Source organism: Apiospora phragmitis, assembly GCF_038363925.1.
Source record: "Apiospora phragmitis strain CBS 135458 chromosome Unknown utg000010l:1.0-9815664.0:1.0-9183399.0, whole genome shotgun sequence".
NCBI lineage: Eukaryota > Fungi > Ascomycota > Sordariomycetes > Amphisphaeriales > Apiosporaceae > Apiospora > Apiospora phragmitis.
The window spans coordinates 5970270-5989429 of record NW_027117409.1 but is presented as its reverse complement, the minus strand read 5'-3'; the positions used below and the strand labels follow the sequence as shown (position 1 = coordinate 5989429).

Here is a 19160-nt window from a genome sequence, read left to right as displayed (position 1 = left end):
GAGCATTTCTTCCAGGAGTTGTCCAGCAAACGAGGAGAGTCGGAGACTATATTAATTCTCCGGCTTTATGTATAACACCTCAGTTGGCTGGCTACGACAGGAAAACAAAAACAAAAGTTCATCTTGGGTGTACGGATCTCATCGCAGTACATTCGGATGTCGATTCTAGGTTTGCTGAACCGCGTAGATGAAACCGCGGGCGCTGGCGGTGTTCCAGAACATTGTAAGTCACTTACAGTCAACGGCAGCCGTGCTGCTGGCGATGACTCCCTATGACAAGGTAGTACCAAACTTCTCCTTTGCATCTCTGTAAAGGGGTATAAAGCATCTCATCCCACCCCTCTCGTAGCAGCTATCCTATCCCAACGCAATACAGACAAGATCTAGGCAAAGAAATCAAACTTTACTTCACCAAACGACAGAAAGATGTCGCTTCTCAAGATGAGCCCCGGCGTTTATATCGTCGCCATTCCTCCATCTATGGAGCATTGCTTCGAGGATATGTGCGAGAACTTCGCTGGAGCTTGGAACCACCTTCCAGCTGGTCAGGCTGGGGGTGCACTGGTTCAAGAGTCGTCGACGGATCCCGACAGCCACTACCCCGGATCGAATCCAGGCTCCCGCTCCCCTCCACCTCATGAATCGACCCAGTGTAGGGGTCTTTTCGTTACCTATACCTTCAACAGACGGGCGGGAGGGCCTCCCAGGCCCGGTCCTCCATCCGCGAGACCCGACCCTTGCACACCCAAGGGTCACGTCGTCGTGATGATGCCCGCGGTGCCGCCCAAGAACATCCCACCGCCCGGACCTAGACCCTCAGGCTTCCAGTGCCACGTCGTTATCGTAATTCCCGGGGAGGATGAAGAAGGGGGGCCCGGCAACCGGCCGCCGCCTCCCCCAAGGCCCGATCCATGCATCCCCAAAGGACATAGCGTTGCTACCAACGCGTCGGAGCCCCCTCGCTCGCCCCGGAGCACGTCCCCGCAGCGCTCTACCACGGAGCAGAATACGTTCGAGACCGGGTCGTCGGCTACGCCCTCGTCATCTGGCATGCCCTCAACAACAACAACTGCCTGGGAGGCCGCAGCACCCGCTCCGGAGGCGGGGCAGTCGTCTGCTGTTGAGTGTGTCTTTTGTGGCGATCGATTCAAGATGCCTGGTTAGTACGAGCAGCAAGAGGTTTTCTTTTCTTTCTCGATGAAGCTACCTCGTCTCAAATGGAGTAGTGTGTGTTGTATGTGGTCTTGGGTTAGATTCCATAGAGAACTAGTCAAAAGTAACTACTTAGTTTGATTGAATAATGATATCTGGAAGCCCGACATGAAGGGTAGTTCACCCCCCAATCCCACATTACTGCTCGTATTACCAGTGTCTTGGACGCTCAAAAGAGTATTGCCCCTGACGCACACCAGCAAGCGACATATCTTGACTTCAGGCCATAATACATATTGCAAAGCACTAGATTCTAGACATATTTCATTTATATAGTTAATTCTATGGTATGAATTGGCAGATGACATATATCATTCTTCACTATTTCTGACAGACAACATATGAGCAATCTGCGACATCCTCAGCCAACTCAGTATGCTGCTGCCAATGGTGACAAAGACCCTGCGGTCAACGAATTCGTCTCTGTAGAGTATATAGATGAAGAGCTCCCGCTCCGGATTTATGGGCGAGCAACTCATCATCATACTTCTATCTATCAGAACCTCGCTCAACTTGATACTCTGCACAGTCCCATACAAGAATACCAACCAACCACTCATCATGTCATTGATTAAGCTTAACTCCGCCGGCGCCTATGTGGTTGAGGTCATGCCTCCCGATGCCCGGACTTTAAAGCTCTTTGGAAATCTTATGCTCCCCAGTTCAATGCCCTGTCACCATCATCGTCATCTTCATTGCCCTCTGGCCAGTCGATTCTAAGCCGCTTAATCGACCTCGACAAGCTCGACAAGAACGACGATGATGGAAAGCGAGCCAAAGACAACGAGCAGTCTGATTCCTCTGATCCCAAGCTAGCTGATCTCGCAATTTCCTGGAGGAGTTGTCCATCCCAGATCCTCGTAAAACTTCGACTCTGGATTATCCGAAGATCGCTCGCTGCAATGGTCTTAGACTGCAGATTCTCAGACTCGAAGAACAACTCAGAGAGCTAGCCAAACCAGAGGCTGATTAGCGCCCTCGCCAGTACAACTCAAATGGATCTTTTCATATTCGCCATCCCCGCCCTTACCCCCCTTATCCTGCTCCGCCGCCGCCGAACCCACAGCCCCGGCCCAACCAGCCACGCCCTCGGCCTGGACTGCCGAGTAAGCGCCACCGAAGGGTGGTTATCGAACCTACTCCGCTCTCTCCTTCTCTCTAAAGCATGATCGGAGCTACTTGCTATGGAATCGACTGAGCTAGAGATCCGGTGCCAACGGCATGCTTGACTTCTATCTATAACCAGCCAACGTCGTTTTCATTGCTTGGATGACAGGAAAGCTACGGGATGATGCGGGAGAGGGAGGGCATCGCCACGGTCTTACTCGATGGCTGTCCTATCCAGGCGCGAATTACTCGAAGACTCCTCATTGGCATTCAGTTCATTACATTCATTACCATCGGATATCGGCGATGGGAATTAGGGGGGTTTTCTCATGAATCTTACTCGATCAGTAGCTAGTACACACTCTCTCTTCAGGTTGTGTCTCCTATTGATATTTTTACCTGGCTGTAGTTGTCGCAGCAACAATGAATAGACATGACTTTCGTTCATATTGGCTTCTCAAAACATAGGGCCTACTGACCGTGATATGCTCTAAAAATTGACATCAGCTAGTCTGCTGAGCGCTATAGTACTGTGTCTTTGTCCTTGTAAATGAGATTATCCGTAGTCTTAATGTACTTTAAGAGCTCTCTATGATGAACCGCATATACCACTCATATGCCACTCAAACTGGTCATCCGGTGCGTGGAGATACAAATCTGAATGAAGGTGCCAATGTAGGTACTGGAGTCTATCAGGACAGACAGCTCAACCATTTGCAGAGTTTCTGTAAGAGGCCAAACACTAATGATAACAACACACAGGGGCTTGTCTCGTGGCACGAGCCTTGATTGGTGATGGTGGCATACTCTCTTTGTTATACGCCCGTTACATCTGATCTCGACTCAGCATAAAAAGCCCCTGACTGACAGCATAGCCAACTAATCATTCTTTCATTAGTAACTCGGTACGCACTTGTACGTATGCAGACAATTCTATATAAACCCAGGGCTCCGTCGTTGGGTTTTTAGATGCATACAAACCACTCCCACAGCTCCTATCAACCACACTTTTGCATGCTAAACGGCACTCCAACAATCCCCCTCCCAGCAGCCTCAAGCACCATGTCGATGAAACAAATCTGCCCTGGGACCTACATCGTCCGGGTCCATCCAAGCCACAAGGGGCTCTTTGAATGCATCTGGAGAGCGTACGAGTCGTCGTTCAACACCGACAGGTCCACGCCGCCCCCGACCAACGCCAATAAACACGATGAGATAGTGAAGGCTATGGTGATAATGGGTCTGCCACATCCAAGAGACGTGGCTCTTGCTATAAGAGAAGATCTTCCGCTGGTCATCCCGCCACCCCCGCTGCCCGATAGAGCGCCGTACCCCTTCCTGACGCCGCCCCCTGTCGCCCAGAAGGCGCGACAGCCTGATCCCTCTGGACCTTCGTTTGCTCCCGCCTACCAAGGTGGCAACGATCATCCAGCCTCACAATGCCCCCTTGTCCTCCCTGATCTTGCGCATGCTGATTCCACGCAATCGCTTCCAGCCAACCCCAGCGATGAATCTTCCAACTACTAGACAGAATTGTCTATGAGCGTGGCTGATATATCGGAGAAATGGAATGGATCTTCGGTCACTTCCGGGAATGTCATGACTCGACAATCAGCCCTCAAGAACGGCGTACAGTCGCGCAAACTAGGTCTAGTGCTGAGAGGCTGACTTTGCTGGATATGCTGCTCACATCTTCGCAATCTCATACACACTCTCTAATCGTCAGGCATTGAATAAAATGACGTGACGGTTCAATGGAACTTAATATCTCTCCCGTCTTCGACAGATGTTGTGCATGGTATCATTTGTGCTTGAAGTGCGAAAAGTTATTCTGAACTGGTCTCCATATACGTAGACAAACCTAAGCTCCAAATTCCTTGTCGTAGTCAACCATAGTAAACCGATATCGAACGTCGTTCTTCTCGAGCCTCTCAATAGTCTTGGCCAGATTCTCGGCGCTGATGGGGACGGACTCGACCCAAGAGTCGATCTTCTTCTCTGCGGCCAGCTTGAACATGTCGAGCATCTCGCGGCGGCTGCCCAGGTGGGAGGCACCGATGAGGCAGCCGTTTTCCATGAAGTCCTGGGGGCTGATCTGCAGCGTGGCCTCCTCGGGCAGGCCGACCGAGATCCACTTGCCGTGGACGTCGAGCAGCGCCAGGTAGGCGGCCATGTCGAACCCCTCGCCGAAGCTGTTGGCCGTGCTGATGATGAGGTCGAACGTCATCTTGTGCGCCTCGTTCCAGCCCTGGTCCTGCGTCGCGAGGAACCCGTCGGCCCCCATCTTCTTGGCGTCCGCCTCCTTGCTGTGCGAGCGCGAGATCACCCACGTCTCGGCCCCCAGTGCCTTGGCCCAGAGCACGCCGAAGTGGCCCAAGCCGCCGAGGCCCACGATGGCCACCTTCTTGCCCGGGCCGCAGCCGTTGCGCACGAGCGGGGAGTAGGTCGTGATGCCGGCGCAGAGCATCGGCGCGGCGCTTGCGCTCGGGATCGCATCTGGGATAGGGTAGGTCCTGTCATCAATTCTATATAAGTATCTTGTCCTATATGGAGGCTAGACTCGTTCAAGCTGCGTACCAGTACTCATGTGTGCGGACGTGAGATGAATAGCCACCCTGGGTGACGATGCCCGTATCGGGCCAGACGGCACCATAGGTATCCATCTGCTTGGGCAGTACGTCTCGTTGTCGTTCTTGCACTGTCTACATTCCAGGCAGGACCAAGACTGAGCGCCTACGCCAACGCGCATCCCCTCTTTGGCGAGCGTCACCTTAGGGCCAACGCGAAGGACTCGGCCGACGATTTCTTTGCCACAGGATCAGATGTTAATGATTTTCCTGATAAGTAAGAATGATAAGTTGCTCACCGTGACCGACGGCCAGGGGGAACTTTTGATCACCCCAGCCACCAGAGATGGTGTGAATGTCTGAACTGCACACACCACATGCTTCGATCTTGATCTCAACGTCGTTGTCTCCGAAGGGCTTCACATCGAACTCCTGTTTGTGGAATGACTTGTAGGAATCAGGTGAGTTGACCTGGAAGCCAACATACTTGTCGTACTTAGCCATCGTAGGAACGGGAGGTTGCTCAAGGACAGATTAGCCTTCTTTCTTTGCGGGAGTGAATGCTGCGGAGGACAAATCACGCAAAAAACAGAATATAGCCGCAGTAGGAAGTCCGGTAAGATAGGAGCTATATGAATTTTGCGATCCTACAGCAGCCCCACCATCATGTGTTTGTCTCCCGACGATGCTGCTCAGGATAAACGAGGGGCACGAGGGGCACGAGGGGGGCTTCTCCAACTTCCCCATTGCGATATCAGCCGGCAGGGCCAATGAGCAATGCCAATGGCCTTGAATTCGTTAACAGATCCTAGCAAATGCAGGATGACTCCATACTCACTTCCCCGGTCTCCACGCATGTCAGATGAACGAGCTGATTACGACACAGGTAAGCGATGAATCGGACAAATGCTACCGAGAATTCCACCACTCAAGCGCTCCTATTTGTGCCGACCGTACGAAGTCTTGGCACCCGCCGGATCATCGTGCAGCCAGGAAGAATGCGACTGATTACAAGAATATGTTATCCTTGTGGATGCGACGGCGCCGGATACGACTCTATATAGACTTATCTAAGAGATTTGGCTCGACTCGTAGGAGTGTCTGAGGTTGTGGATTTCGAATTGTTGCGGCTCTTCTCCGATAGGTTATGTAAAAAGCCTGGTTGATCAGCCTCTGCTGGCGGATAACAAATAAATTGTCTGCTGAATAACATTCCATCAAATCCCGAGAGGCGTCTTCTGCAAAGCAAGCCTCAGGGGCTTTGGAAGCTAACGATGGACCCCTTGCCGCACGCAGGTTCACCGTTTTGAGTGGCGCTTGAAGCCAGACTCTAGGAGGCGTCCAAACTCAAGCACTTTTCCTCGTAGCTGTGGCCGTCTTTACCGGGCGTCCACCACCAATGCCCACGCCAAGCAGAAAAGCCAGGCGCATCGACGCCCCGAGGTAGACGAAGGGGACATTGCCCCAGTCAATGGCGTTCCAGGATGCCACGTCCCAGTAGACCCTGGGCCCCAGCGCGGCGACCGAGTAAAGGTGGCCCAGGTCGGCCAGCAGCAGGACGAAGAGGACCGTCTTCCAGACGAACATGTCAGAGGTGGCGCGCAGGACCAGGGCCTCGTTCAGGGCGAATAGCAGGTAGAGGTTGGCAAGCTGGGACAGCACGATCGAGGTGCCTGCGAGGATGGCGTCCCCCGACGGTGCGGTGGGCGCGTGCGTCAGCGTCAAGTAGTCCGCCTTGCGGAAGTGTGCGTAGTAGGCGCCGACGAGCGCCGATATGGGCTCAATCACCAGGAAGAAGAGCCGGTAGGGCAGTGGGAGCGTAAAAGCTGCGGTGGACTTGGTTCTCGCCATGGCTTATAGCTTGTATTAAGGGAGAGCTGGGAGGTGCTTAATGATAAAACAGAAACTCGGCTTCACCGGAATGACTTGTGCTATGTCGTCGCACTTTACAGTAACGTATCGTCTGATGTTTGCTGGATAAAGCCAACTACTGACACTTTGATGCCAGGGGGTCTTCAGTTGTTGGTGGTGATCTCATTGGTTGGTGAAAGACCCGGGTTAGCCTACCAAGAAGTGGGAATATTCATGTTGTCTGTCAGTAGGTCTGGTATTAAACAAGCACGTATGGTCTAACACTATCCTCCCAGATACTGTACAACTCGTTTATCATATCAGGAGAGTATCAGTAAGAAAAGGGCCCTCCACAGAGAATGGGCTTCATCTAGGTTACATACGGGAACCTAGTATGGTTGAGCCTTATATTCATCCGCCTAGTTGTATGTTTGGAAGCAAAGACAACCCAATCTAATGGGCAGCTTCAGTGAGGTGCAAAACCTCTTATACTTTTACAACACCAACATGCAAAACGGTCTCAACGATACAGCGTTACGATCATACGAACACTTATATATAAGTAATCTATTTAATTACGATAGACTGAATATTCTGGTTCATTGAATGTTTTGTATTGCGTCCACATGTAGGTATCTCAGTGGACCTTCGAGTGCTTGTTCGATGGAAGCCGAATCAGGAAGGCGGGCAAGAGAAGGTGGAGCATTCTGGCTTAACCCCGGCAAAACCCTCCCCCTCCCCCCAATCACTCTTTCCCACACTTTTGATTTGGGAATTTTTGCTTGCCCTGCCAGAATTTGTGGAATTGCAGTTTACAAGCTTGTACCCCGAAATTCGCGATCCAGTCCAGGACTTTTCTCTACTTCGTGCCGCCCATCGAGAAACAGTCCGAATTCCTGTCGACAATTCCCTTCACCACGTTGCCCAGCATGTCTGCCTCTCTGAACAAGATCGCCCCCAACAGCCCTTCGCGGCAAAACCCCTCCGAGTTGGAGACTAGCATTGCTGGTGCTCTGTACGATCTCAGACAAACACTGCCGACCTCAAGGTCGCTCTCCGACCTCTGCAGTTCGTCTCTGCCCGTGAGGTGAGATTTGCCATTGACCTGCGATGAACCTTCTACCAGACCGCGATCTGTACCTATTCCTTCACGACACTCTGCCTGCTACATATGTGCGACGACGCCCGAGGAAGATTTGTTGCCGACATTTGCGCGCACAATTCCTGCTCTTGCCGACTCTGGTCGGTTTCGGCTCGCTTGGACATCGCTCGATCATGGACGGGTTGATTGAAGGAAAAGTCGAGCCGAACGATAAGATGAAGCAATCTTCGTAGACCACACGTACAATACACATGCAGCAGATGTATGCCAAATAGTGGGAATAGGACGGGAAGCGGTCCAAGGAAGCACATTACGTGTATATCCTGGAGCTCGCCTGCTGACTTTGGGTCTCAAATTAGATCGAAGTCGGCCACGGCAAGAAGGCTATTGCCATCTTTGTCCCCGTTCCTCTTCTGCAGGGCTTCCACCGCGTCCAGCAGCGGTAAGTTCACCCGTTTTCGCCATTGGCTCTTTGGCCGACAAATGTATTAATTCCGTTCTACAGCCTCACCCGTGAGCTTGAGAAGAAGTTCTCTGACCGCCACGTCCTGATCCTGGCCTCGCGCCGCATCTTGCCCCGCCCCAAGCGATCTGCCCGCTCTCGCAACACCCAGACTCAGAAGCGCCCCCGTTCGCGAACTCTGACTGCTGTCCACGACGCCATCCTGACCGATCTTGTCTACCCCGTCGAGATTGTCGGCAAGCGTCTCCGCACCAAGGAGGACGGCAGCAAGGTCCTCAAGGTTGTCCTTGACGAGAAGGAGCGTGGTGGCGTTGACTACCGCCTCGACACCTACTCTGAGGTCTACCGCCGCCTTACGGGCCGTGGTGTTACCTTCGAGTTCCCCCAGTCCGGTGCCGCCGAGTACTAGGGCTAAGCGGAGGACCGGAGTTGGGGTTGAACGATGAAGGGATGCAATGATTACGATAATGTGGTCGTTCTGAAATTTCCTGCATTTGTTTTCCGGTAGCAGCATGGATGGAAAGGTTTGGGATTCCCTCCTGGCAGGCCACATTCGGATCACACAAAAAGGGTATGGCGTCTAGATAGTTTGATACATTCCACATGAGGTTAATGTCAAGCTCGGTTCTTTGATGACACACCAACTACTTTGTTCTCCTATTATATAGATGTGATACCTACGTTTGATCTTGATTATTTTGGCGTTTAGAGGTTAACTTCCCCAAGGCCTATGGTCCCATACCACTAGTTACTCCTCGACTTCGCAACTTAGATGGATAAAGTTTGAGCAAGTTTAATTGGATCAGCATCCGGATTACACACATGTTATCTATGACCAATTCCTTTTCTTATAGGGGTATCTCATAAAATGGCTTTGTAACATCACGTTCCTTTCCCTGCCTTACTCCTGACTGATCCGACCAATGCCAAGAACACTCCAATAAGCCAGCTCCCTCTTCTCCTTGGCATCCTTCTCTTTGCTGCTAGGCGCAACGCCGACCTGGTCCTGCGAGGGCTCACTCTCCCACTCGAGCCGCACAAACATGGGTATCTCAAGGATATCCTCATCCTCTCTCAGCGGGGCCAAGTCCGGTTCGGGCTCGCCTGCTTTCTGCAGCAAGGACGGTGCGGGCTGGATCTGCAGAGAGGCGGGAATCACCTCGACTACAATGCTGACCCAGTTCCGACCGCGCTCAAAGACCTTGCCCGCCTCGACCTGGTGCGACCCGTCATCTTCCCGTCGCCGGTCCCGCTGGTCCCTGTCTTCGGCCTTGAGGACTTCGTTCAAGTCGTAGTCGTCCGAATTGGCCCCAACGGTGAACTGCGGACATAGAATAGTCACCTTGGAGGAAAACCTACCCGGCGTCGTAGCAGGCGTGGCGAGTGTGACTTTGATGCTGTCGAACATGGGGTTCTTAAACGTCAGGAGGTATTGCATGGGCTTCAGTGGGGCAAGGGCGGACAGAAGCGGTACGCCGGGAGTAGGTAGAGGCTTGATGGTGACCGAAGGGATGTGATTGCCGGCTACAAGCCGTATTCGCCATCTCGTGTTGCTTACTTTCGCCTCGGGCTTGCTGAGAATATGGCGGCACGCGGGGCACCGCTTGGCTCGCTTCGTGCGAAGCAGCGACGCCACCGGCCATAGCTCGTCCGCAAAATGGGCGCCTTCCTCTACTTGTGAAGCAGCCTGTTCCATCGTCACCGTCCCCTTATACCCCCCAGCTCGAAGTTTCAGTATGGACTCCGACTCGTCGAGGTTACTCGTACGAAACCCTTCATTGGGGACGTCCGCCTCCCGCATGACGGAGGCCTTGTTCTTGGGCTTTGACGTACTGCCCGAATATATGCTCATGATACGGGTCAAGGCAGCTGGCGAGCTGAATCCATAATCCCCTATGCCTCCCGCCATGGAAGACCCCGTGTTCGAATTGGCAAGCTGCGACTGATTAAAGGTTCGCAAGGCGGAAAATCGCGCCCTCGTAGACTCTGGTTTGGGGATGTTGGCATCCCGTTTCGTAGGAGACACGTCGCCCGATGTCAGAGAGACATCTGTGCCGGTACTGCTGCCATTGCGAAGCTTGGACAGCTGGGCAAAGATACCCTGCGGTTTGTCGAATTTGACACCAACTTCCGCGGAACTCCAGTTACAGTAGGAGCAAGTCAGCGCCCAAGGACCCGTGGGACCAGATGCGGCTGCATTATCGACTGAGAGAAGTGAGGCTTCGGGCGCGGATTCGAGAGACTGGACAGCCAGAGGGCCGACGCAGATAGGGCATTGGAAACAACTGCGCGTACACCTGCAACCCCGAAACGCGTCAATCTAGGGCATTGGCACGGCACAGAGGCACGTAGAGGGACGTCTTGACAACTGGGGTTCAAGCACAAGGCAATGCGCCATGCAAGTGAGCAGGACGGGCTTTTTTGAGAGACTCACCTGTTGCCCTCGGTCTTGACGCTGCTGCTGCCGACTTCGAACAGACAACTCGGGCAGTAGATGGTGACTAGCTCCTCCGAGACACAGCGGGGACAACGTATCTGGTGGCAATCGACACAGTAGAGCAGGTATTCGAGAGGGTATAAGCTGTAGTTGAAGCGTGGGGAGCGCGGGTCGAAGGCGTGGTCCTCGTCATCATCATCGGGCAGGTCCTGCGAGGTGGGGGAGGGTGAGCCGTCAGAGTGGCGCGTTTGGTTGGACAAGTCGTAGCAAGGACACTGTATGTACGTGTAGGGTGTAAAAGACGCCATTGGATCTGATCTGGTTTCGCAGTGACGACCTAATGCTACATAGCAGCGAGGGCGGGAACGGCGTAAGGTTGCAGACTGAATTCAGGGTATGCAAGTTGAAGGTTGACAATCATGTACGCTACGGGCAGAACTGGACTGGAAGCTTAGGTGCTTGCTTGCACAGCTCCCGCTGCCTACATCCTACACTACAGGATGCCCATATCGTCATTGGCAGACCTCTGCATGTACTCGCACCTTATGCCTAGAGCCAATACGGTCGATTTCAACTTTTCATCAAATCTCAGAAATGTCAATGTCAAGTCTGCGCGGTAGGGCAAGATGTGTTTGGTTTCGTTTCGGGGGCTTCTTCCGTGAACACCCATTCAATTGCTATTGCGCAGAGCTGGAAAATCACGTGCGGGCAACCAGCAGAAGCTATGGCCGTGGGCAGTCAGAACCTGAAAAGCCCCCACTACAATACTCCAGGGCTATGTACTAAAGTCGGACGGGCCATTTATCAAGGCACCTCGAGCATCCAGCGCGCCAAGTGAAATGAACAAGTGTTGGATGAGGTAGATCCCTAGAGGCACTACTCAAGATAGGTTCGCCCTAGATAAACTTTTCACAGCCTCATAGTGGGATTAACCGGAAGCGATCTAGTACCCAGGCAACATATTGTCGGGTTCCTTTTGACTATAACTTCCACAGCCAAGCATACTGCTGCACTACAGCTACCTACTACTGCACAGGACATTGAGATGCCCACTCTGTACGTACGGATGTGGCACTGACAATTAGGTAACCAGCCAGATCCGACTTGCTGGTACGCTAATCGAAACAGTATAAGGCTGGTTCGGGTTGTTTTGACCTACAGTCTCTCATCATAAACGTACTTTAGGTAGGTAGGTCAGGTAAAGTACGTTATGTAGCTACGTAAATACATATGTATATAGGTTACTAAAAATTGTGATTTGTATCTGGTGTACTCGAGGGGACATTAGGTAGTTCATCATCTCAGCGAACGAACCTAGAGCTTTTCAGTTTTATCACATTACACACGAAAAGCATCATGAACCAAAAGGCATTCGATATTCTATTTCTCTTCCCACTACCATCGACGGGTAAGTATACTGCCCATGAGTCCTCGTTTCTTTGCTGCCCAATACCCGGATATCCGTTTTCGAACCAGACACCCGCCGATCCCATCGCATCACAAGATCACTAACAGACACTCCACAATGGAGGTGATGAGATCATACCGAAATCAATAGCACATACCAGTGGGATAACAGGACCAACTGATACACGTTCAAAGATGCCAGGACCAACTGAATCTGGGGCAACTCGATCTACCAACGTAGAGGATGAAACGCGTTTCTTAGAAGCCGTCCAAACCTTGATGATACTGCGCCGAAATCCTCACAGATGATATGTGTACCTAGATTTAGGGGGCGGCATCCCCATTCCTCTGTCACCGTCTTTGGCCTTTGACGAGCCATCGTGACCCCTTCCTTTCTGCACACCATACATACTCACCAAACAAGATGCTGACGACTGCACGGGATCGTGGCTGGAATATCATTACGTGTCGCACAAGCGCTTTGTCCTCCCATCGCACCTGCTACTACCCGAGAATACGATAATGCCAAGCCGCATCCTTTTTCCATGGCGCAAGCTAAAGACGTTGTCGCCGACGTGGCTGTCTGCATGCGTACAAACATACCTACAAACATCATCATGGAACGGAATAGTTGCAGCGAGTAATGACAGCAGTACTGTATCATGACGCGACGAAAAGATATGCCAGGCTAGGCTTAATTACTATGAAGGTAGACAAACATTGCTGTCAACAACAAGAACCCGGAATTTCACTGCCGGCCAAGTGCCAAGCATGCTTCCCCTGCGAGATGCTCGATGCGAGCATCAACCTACAGCTGATTGGCCGAGCATGCTTTCAATCGGCCGAGGGCTGCATAGATATGTCATGCACATTACTGTAAGGTAATGTTGATCACTCCGGGAACCGAAGAGTGGGTGGGGACCAGGACCGTCCCGAATAGCCAATGCGGATGGCCTGCAAGCAGTAGCTGTACAAGTAAGCATACCATTGGCTTGCACTCATCATAAACAACTACCAGATTTCATGTATGTAGGTGAACGCTACCATCCATGACCACACCACACAGGGTGCCGTCGGAAAGAAAGAAAAAGCAACATACATGCCAGAGGCTCCTTCCAACAGACTTTCACGGGTCTAGGGGTCCTTTTGGCGACCTTCAGTTCGTCCGTTTCTGAAGATTTGAACAACAATTACAGAGAGTTCCCTGGCCTGGAACACATACGTCTTGGTTACCGCACCATGGCTCGGGGCCTTTCAGCTGCGATTTCAGCGCAGGTCCGGGCTATCGACTACGCTAAAGACTAATGCGTGTGATTCTCGTGCAGCTCGGACAACCCATGGACCTTTACGACCCAGCAAGGCAAAGTTTAACTCTTGCATGAAGTATTGCGCTAAATGACTGTATTTGACTGGAAACATACCAAGTGAGCCCTGGGATCGAAAGCAGCCTGCTAGGATTGGTCAACCTACCGGTGTTCAGGCCTTTCGGCACATCAGATAGGTTCAAACAGATGGGACGGTGTTTTTGGAAAACATCGGTCACACACTGTATTTTGGTGCGAAAGCTATGCTTCACACTACTGTAATACCTGGCTTGGGGAGTTAAACATATGCATGTAGAGTCGTAGAGCCCCAAGGGAAACTATCTCGAAGACTCCAACAGGGTCTAACAGGGATCGCCGCCTGCAGCTAGAGAGCTAGAGTCCGTGGCGCCTGAGGCGCCTTGCCAGCAACTCACGCCGGGTCCAGCCCAGTCCAATCCAATCCAGCACACCCAGGTCATATCGGTGATACCGTCGATTTTTTCTTCAACTTCTCTTGGGTATTAGCGTCTGCCTGGCACTATGGTCTTCCGTCGGGGAGTCGAGAGCCGCCCAGCCCACGCTTTGCTAATTCCCAAGCGAGCGAGGCGGGGATCAGTGCCCTTGTGTTATTTATTATCAGAGACTTGCTGACGTCTGGTTTGCTATATCTTGGGAAGCCTCCCTGCCAACATGTACTGCGTCGTCTTGAGTTTGGGGGTGGAGTCTCTGTAAACAAGACCTGACGTCTACCTGATCTTTTTTGACTCACCCTTCTTACTCCTGGAGAACTCAAATCCGATGAGGCTCCCAGCTCGTTAACTTGTTCTAGCCAGTCGGTGGCCGGCAGACGCAGTGAACCTCGCCGCTGAAAAGGACCCCTGTCAACTTGTGTTGGAAGAGCCCATTGGATGGCCGTCTACCAACATTCCTTGCGAGTTTACCTTCGATCAACTGCTTTCGGACTGAACCTTGGCCGTGCTTTATACTGTTAGATAAACACTCAAGTACCGCCAACCGCGCGCTCCCAGCCGCTTGCCTCAGCCTTTCTGCGGCATCTTTGGCATCACAACAATCCAGGGACATGTCGTTGCACCGAGATTCATCACTATACAATGGGGTCTCTCAACGTCTACGGGGGTGGAAGTCGAAGAAATCGGACCCGAATGTCAGGGCTCACCTGTCTACGAACCCAGCAGTCATGAGGTGGGATGGTGCGGCACGATCGAGTTCGTCCTGGGACAGCCTTCGAAGGGTAGGTAGCTGCTCGGCCGGCCTTTTTCCTCCTTGCCTACTCGTATGTCCATAGAACGCATGCTTACAAACTACTTAGGATCCGGAGCTGTGGTATCGGGAGGGCGACTGTTATGTGCATCTTTACGGAAAAGGCCAGTCGCAGCGAGGACCGGCCTTCAAAATCCCATTTTCCACCTTGCTCAAGGCAGACTGTTACCCGCTTGTTGAAAAGTACATATGGCAAGATGTGGCCGAGCCGTCAATATCTACCTTGCCGGGTTGTGATTATAACGCACGGCATGTACGACACAGGCATGGCCGGACCGATCTTTATATTCCTGCTCCTCCTGGTTTGGACAAGAGGCAGGCATATCAGTTCCATCTTGCAACGCGAAACTTCTTCGCTTTTCTCTTCAGGCGCTCCCTAGTAGGAGAACATTTGGGTAGTGCACTAATAACCCTCGCTGAAACGATGCACCTATTTCGGACGGCCGATGTGGACAATCTCGCGGACCTCATGAGTTATATGGACGAAGAAGGCTACCTATATCTGAAGAGCCAGCCATCTCACGTGTTGGCCATATTACACCTCGCCGAGGTCCTCCAAATTCGAGATCTGTACATCAATGCCTTTGCCCACTGCTGTGGCATGAGCGATCAGTTGTTTCTTGGGCCGGAGTACCAGGTAATTACACGTCTCTGTTACGTGGGCAACCAGCAAATCAGCTAACATATTCCACAGCTTGTATCGTCCGTCACACGACGTTTGATCAGACGCGCCAAAGTGGAAATGGAGCTGAGGCTCGGGCAGATGGGAAGCATGCTGAAGACATTTCTCCAGGATGAGCTCTCTGAAGCCCACCTCGGGCTGAACCCGGGCGCAAGAGCACATCTCGAACGATTCCGAACGCTTCTCCAAGGGGTGTATGCAACAAAGTTTGGGTACTACCCACCGCCTTCGATCGATCCCCGACCACGGTCTTTGAGCTAGATGTCTTCCGCGTCATGAGTCGCGACTTTGAAGCACTTTACCACTATCTCGTCAATGAGGATCTAGACTCTACCCAAGCCGTCCCTATAGTGTCACAAGGAGGGATATGTACACTTCAAAGCGTACAGGCATTCGATGCACGCTACAGGTTCGCGACCCTGTTGAAGCCATTTCCCCTATTGCCCCGGCTTCAGCCAACTACTGTATCCAAGAGGACATCATGGTTCGGCATATATGTTCGACCTGGGACAACACAAAAGGCGAAAGTCCACGTGGCTTTGCTCCAGGCCACCAATCAGAACAAGATGGAGTTGCTCGACAATGACTTGGTGAGAGCTTATCGGAAGTTCGAGGAAGACACAGTTTATAACCCGATGAAGGCCGACAGATTGGAGAATCTGAGTCCAGTAGACGCCCGGAAGATACGATGGATATTGGTATATACTGTCCACCAATGCCTTAAGCAGGTGACGCAGCCGCCTCCAGAAGTCAAGGATGCATCCGATACCTCGTATCACCTCTGCATCTCGACTACCAACATTCCGCCCTGGAAGGACGAACTGCCAGTGCACCCCGACTTCCAGGTACACCTGACCGAAATTACGCGCAACCCGTCTATTTCGACCTTACGCTGGAGTACCTTATCAGGGTATCAGACGCCTCCCCTAACACCCCATAGTCCAGATATGAAGACGGAGATCAAGCCAGATATCGACTATTTCGCACTGAGTCGTCAAAGAAACGCTTCAGACACCAAACTTGCCTCCAGCAGCCCTAGGACGCCAACGAAGAGATCATCAATCACGAAGAGCCTACGTGATAAACGTCGTTCATTGGGCCTCTTTATGGCGTCCCAGACTGAGACCGCATCGCCGCAAGCCAACCGAAAGTCGGTTCAGTATCATGAGATTGTCGTTCACGGCTACGGTAACGGTACAAACGATGTCGAATTCGCATCACAGCCACCGGCTGCAGCAGAGATTGGGCCGGACATCTATAGCACTCGAACGCCATCCACCGCGTCCGAAACGGGTGGATCAAATGATGGGACTAATTCTGAGCATGGCACAGTCTCGACGAAAGGCACCTCAATCGCCGATTCCTCGTGTGCGGAGAGCCCGGTTCCCATGACCCCTACTTTGCCTCCGGCGAATCTCAACCACTTCTCCTGGGCCAGTCGACGAAGTAGCATCTGCGTCCCGGCCCATTTTAGGGCTGCGGACAACCTCGACAGTGTCAGCCCACCACCGCGATCTCTGACCGTATGCGCCAAATCGCCACCCCGTCTACACCGCCATATGCAGCTGCCTCCGAGGCCGGGTCTGCCGAAACAGCGATCGCAGAGTGTTCAAAATCACGACTACCGCAAGTCCATGGAGCCGCCGCCTCTCCAGATCCGGAAGACGTCTAGAGAGGAAGCCGAGGCGAACTTCAGGGCCTCGCGCCCGCGGCCCCTGCTGGAAGCCCAGGGAGAGTCAGATGCTACCATTACCACTACTACTGCCACTGTTGCTACAACTTCCAGTGATAACGATGCCCTTCAGATGCCTGTGCCCTCCAATCCCACGGTGTGGGATGACATCAAGGCGCTCATGGAAGTGCGTGCCTCGAGGCTTGGGCTTCCGAGCGGCACCGGGGATGACATCCTCCCGGAATGGGACATGTATGGTCTCGGCGGTCTGACGGAGCCAAAACCTTGATGGCTGGGCGTGCCATCTCAAATCGACCTTCCTCATAACCACGACGCTCGTCCCCAATTGCAAGGGTGAGAAAGCAAAAAGAGAAAAAAGAAAATAGAAATTCCACACCAGGTGGAAGGAAACGACCAGACAGGCAGGCCCGTTGGAAGAGAGTATGCTGCGCCATATCACACACTTACACACTCGAACCTTTTATTTCTATTACACATCTATATCGTGATACCCATAACCCACTCATTTAGTAGTTAATTTACTCAATATGTCATCATTTTTCTCATCGCTTATTGTGGCAGGGCGTTCTCGGAAGGTCAGGAGGAGCCGATGCTGGGAGGGTGCTGGACTATCATTCAAAGAGAGCACGGGATCTCACGTCTGATGGACATTATTGCTTTACATTTTCGGGGGCATGGTGCCGTTGAGACTTCTCAGGCTGTACCAACAAATACCAAAAGCGACCTGACTATATGGATGTAGGACACTTAGAAAAAAGGGACTTTCGTTGTATACTTCGCCTGGGACGTCCGTCTCATCATGTTACATGATAAAGGTGGCTACACGTATCAGTATCTCGAAAAGCGTACATAATGGTATTACATGTCATGCCACCCCACGCTACCTGTTTGTCTGTGTTTCGTTTCGAACCCTGATCATACGTACATGTATAACATATGTAGCCTCATTCAGACTTGATGCCAGCATATCCGCTAGAGGCTGCCGTCAGCCCCTCAATGATCTCATTGCCCATCACATAGATCATATACGATGGGAAGATGAGCCACGCGCCACTGGAAAGGAGGAACCCTCTTGTTAGTCTCGAGAACGCGACGCACACAAATGGAGTTCTTGTAAGTGGTGAACTCACTTGGGAATAATCCACAAATGGATCAGATCTTGGATCGAGTTGTGGCCAATATTGTCAAAGCCCGAATAGTACTCGTTCAACCCTAGCACCCTGGTTAGTCAAGCACCGCACAATGATCTGGTCCTCTCATTTCTCTAGGCTACTTCTCGGAGAAGCCAAAGTCATGCGCATAAAACACAGTCTCTCCCTTTAACCCCCACGAAGAACGCCGCCAAAGAAGAAATAGCCAAACGTACAGTAAAGCACCGTCTTGCTGACAGTCATGACGGCCGCCGTAAACGCCAGCAGGACGGCAATCGCAGCCGGGCGCCCGCTCAAGACCTTGGCGGCGCCGCGGCCGGCGACGTTGACCCCGCGGGCGCGCGTGAGCCAGAGCCAGAGGTAGCCGAGGTACATGGCGGTCTCGACGACGTTGAGGGAGCCCTGGGCGGCGGTGAAGCCGTTGCGGGCGTGGTACGACTTCCAGCCGTAGACATGGTCGACCTCGCCGTAGAGCTTGTAGGGCACGTAGAGCGGCCAGAACAGCCAGCCCCCTTCCATCGTGTGCGGCCGCCCCAGCACGTACACGCTGTCCCAGATCACCAGCGGCAGCGAGACGGCGAACCAGAACAGGGTCGTGCGGTCCGGGGCGTGCAGCCAGCGGACGCCGGCGGCGGCGGGGTTGTTCGCAGCAGTGGAAGTCGAAGTCGAAGTCGGCGCCATGGTGGAGGAGGAGGGGGAGTGGATGGTTGCGGCGTTGCGGCGGCGGCGCCAGAACGGGTGGTGACCATGGCTCGGTTTAAATATATGGATGGTGGGCGCGAGTCGGGATTTCGAGGTAGTAGCGAGTCCGAATGATCGAGTCAACGCTTGGTCGACGGCGTGGAGGGACAGGCAGGTAAAGTAACTTGTAATTGCGCGGACGCCTAGGAAAGTGTGAAAAGA

At 52.6% G+C, this 19160-nt stretch overlaps 9 protein-coding genes across 9 annotated transcripts; 5 read left to right on the top strand and 4 right to left on the bottom strand.

The window, feature by feature from the left end:
• Window positions 1–426: 426 nt before the first annotated feature.
• On the top strand, window positions 427–1164 carry PG994_011579 (uncharacterized protein; the record flags this gene model as incomplete). Its single annotated transcript, XM_066862988.1, has 1 exon — window positions 427–1164. The coding sequence occupies one exon, from the start codon at window positions 427–429 to the stop codon at window positions 1162–1164; it is 738 nt and encodes a 245-aa protein (XP_066712098.1).
• Window positions 1165–3381: 2217 nt separating this feature from the next.
• Window positions 3382–3846, top strand: PG994_011578 (uncharacterized protein; the record flags this gene model as incomplete). The annotated part of the gene is made up of 1 exon (XM_066862987.1): window positions 3382–3846. The coding sequence occupies one exon, from the start codon at window positions 3382–3384 to the stop codon at window positions 3844–3846; it is 465 nt and encodes a 154-aa protein (XP_066712097.1).
• Window positions 3847–4180: 334 nt separating this feature from the next.
• Window positions 4181–5390, bottom strand: PG994_011577 (oxidoreductase; the record flags this gene model as incomplete). Its single annotated transcript, XM_066862986.1, has 4 exons — window positions 4181–4832; window positions 4897–4982; window positions 5057–5124; window positions 5186–5390. The coding sequence occupies 4 exons, from the start codon at window positions 5388–5390 to the stop codon at window positions 4181–4183; spliced, it is 1011 nt and encodes a 336-aa protein (XP_066712096.1).
• Window positions 5391–6233: 843 nt separating this feature from the next.
• On the bottom strand, window positions 6234–6737 carry PG994_011576 (uncharacterized protein; the record flags this gene model as incomplete). Its single annotated transcript, XM_066862985.1, has 1 exon — window positions 6234–6737. The coding sequence occupies one exon, from the start codon at window positions 6735–6737 to the stop codon at window positions 6234–6236; it is 504 nt and encodes a 167-aa protein (XP_066712095.1).
• Window positions 6738–7666: 929 nt separating this feature from the next.
• PG994_011575 (40S ribosomal protein eS7) lies at window positions 7667–8711 on the top strand (the record flags this gene model as incomplete). Its single annotated transcript, XM_066862984.1, has 3 exons — window positions 7667–7819; window positions 8199–8281; window positions 8345–8711. 3 exons carry the CDS (start codon window positions 7667–7669, stop codon window positions 8709–8711), a joined length of 603 nt encoding a protein of 200 aa, XP_066712094.1.
• Window positions 8712–9203: 492 nt separating this feature from the next.
• PG994_011574 (uncharacterized protein) lies at window positions 9204–11047 on the bottom strand (the record flags this gene model as incomplete). The annotated part of the gene is made up of 2 exons (XM_066862983.1): window positions 9204–10599; window positions 10737–11047. 2 exons carry the CDS (start codon window positions 11045–11047, stop codon window positions 9204–9206), a joined length of 1707 nt encoding a protein of 568 aa, XP_066712093.1.
• Window positions 11048–15155: 4108 nt separating this feature from the next.
• On the top strand, window positions 15156–15674 carry PG994_011573 (uncharacterized protein; the record flags this gene model as incomplete). Its single annotated transcript, XM_066862982.1, has 2 exons — window positions 15156–15368; window positions 15426–15674. The coding sequence occupies 2 exons, from the start codon at window positions 15156–15158 to the stop codon at window positions 15672–15674; spliced, it is 462 nt and encodes a 153-aa protein (XP_066712092.1).
• Window positions 15675–15688: 14 nt separating this feature from the next.
• Window positions 15689–17374, top strand: PG994_011572 (uncharacterized protein; the record flags this gene model as incomplete). The annotated part of the gene is made up of 1 exon (XM_066862981.1): window positions 15689–17374. One exon carries the CDS (start codon window positions 15689–15691, stop codon window positions 17372–17374), a length of 1686 nt encoding a protein of 561 aa, XP_066712091.1.
• Window positions 17375–18050: 676 nt separating this feature from the next.
• PG994_011571 (uncharacterized protein) lies at window positions 18051–18938 on the bottom strand (the record flags this gene model as incomplete). Its single annotated transcript, XM_066862980.1, has 3 exons — window positions 18051–18159; window positions 18237–18318; window positions 18473–18938. 3 exons carry the CDS (start codon window positions 18936–18938, stop codon window positions 18051–18053), a joined length of 657 nt encoding a protein of 218 aa, XP_066712090.1.
• Window positions 18939–19160: the final 222 nt, after the last annotated feature.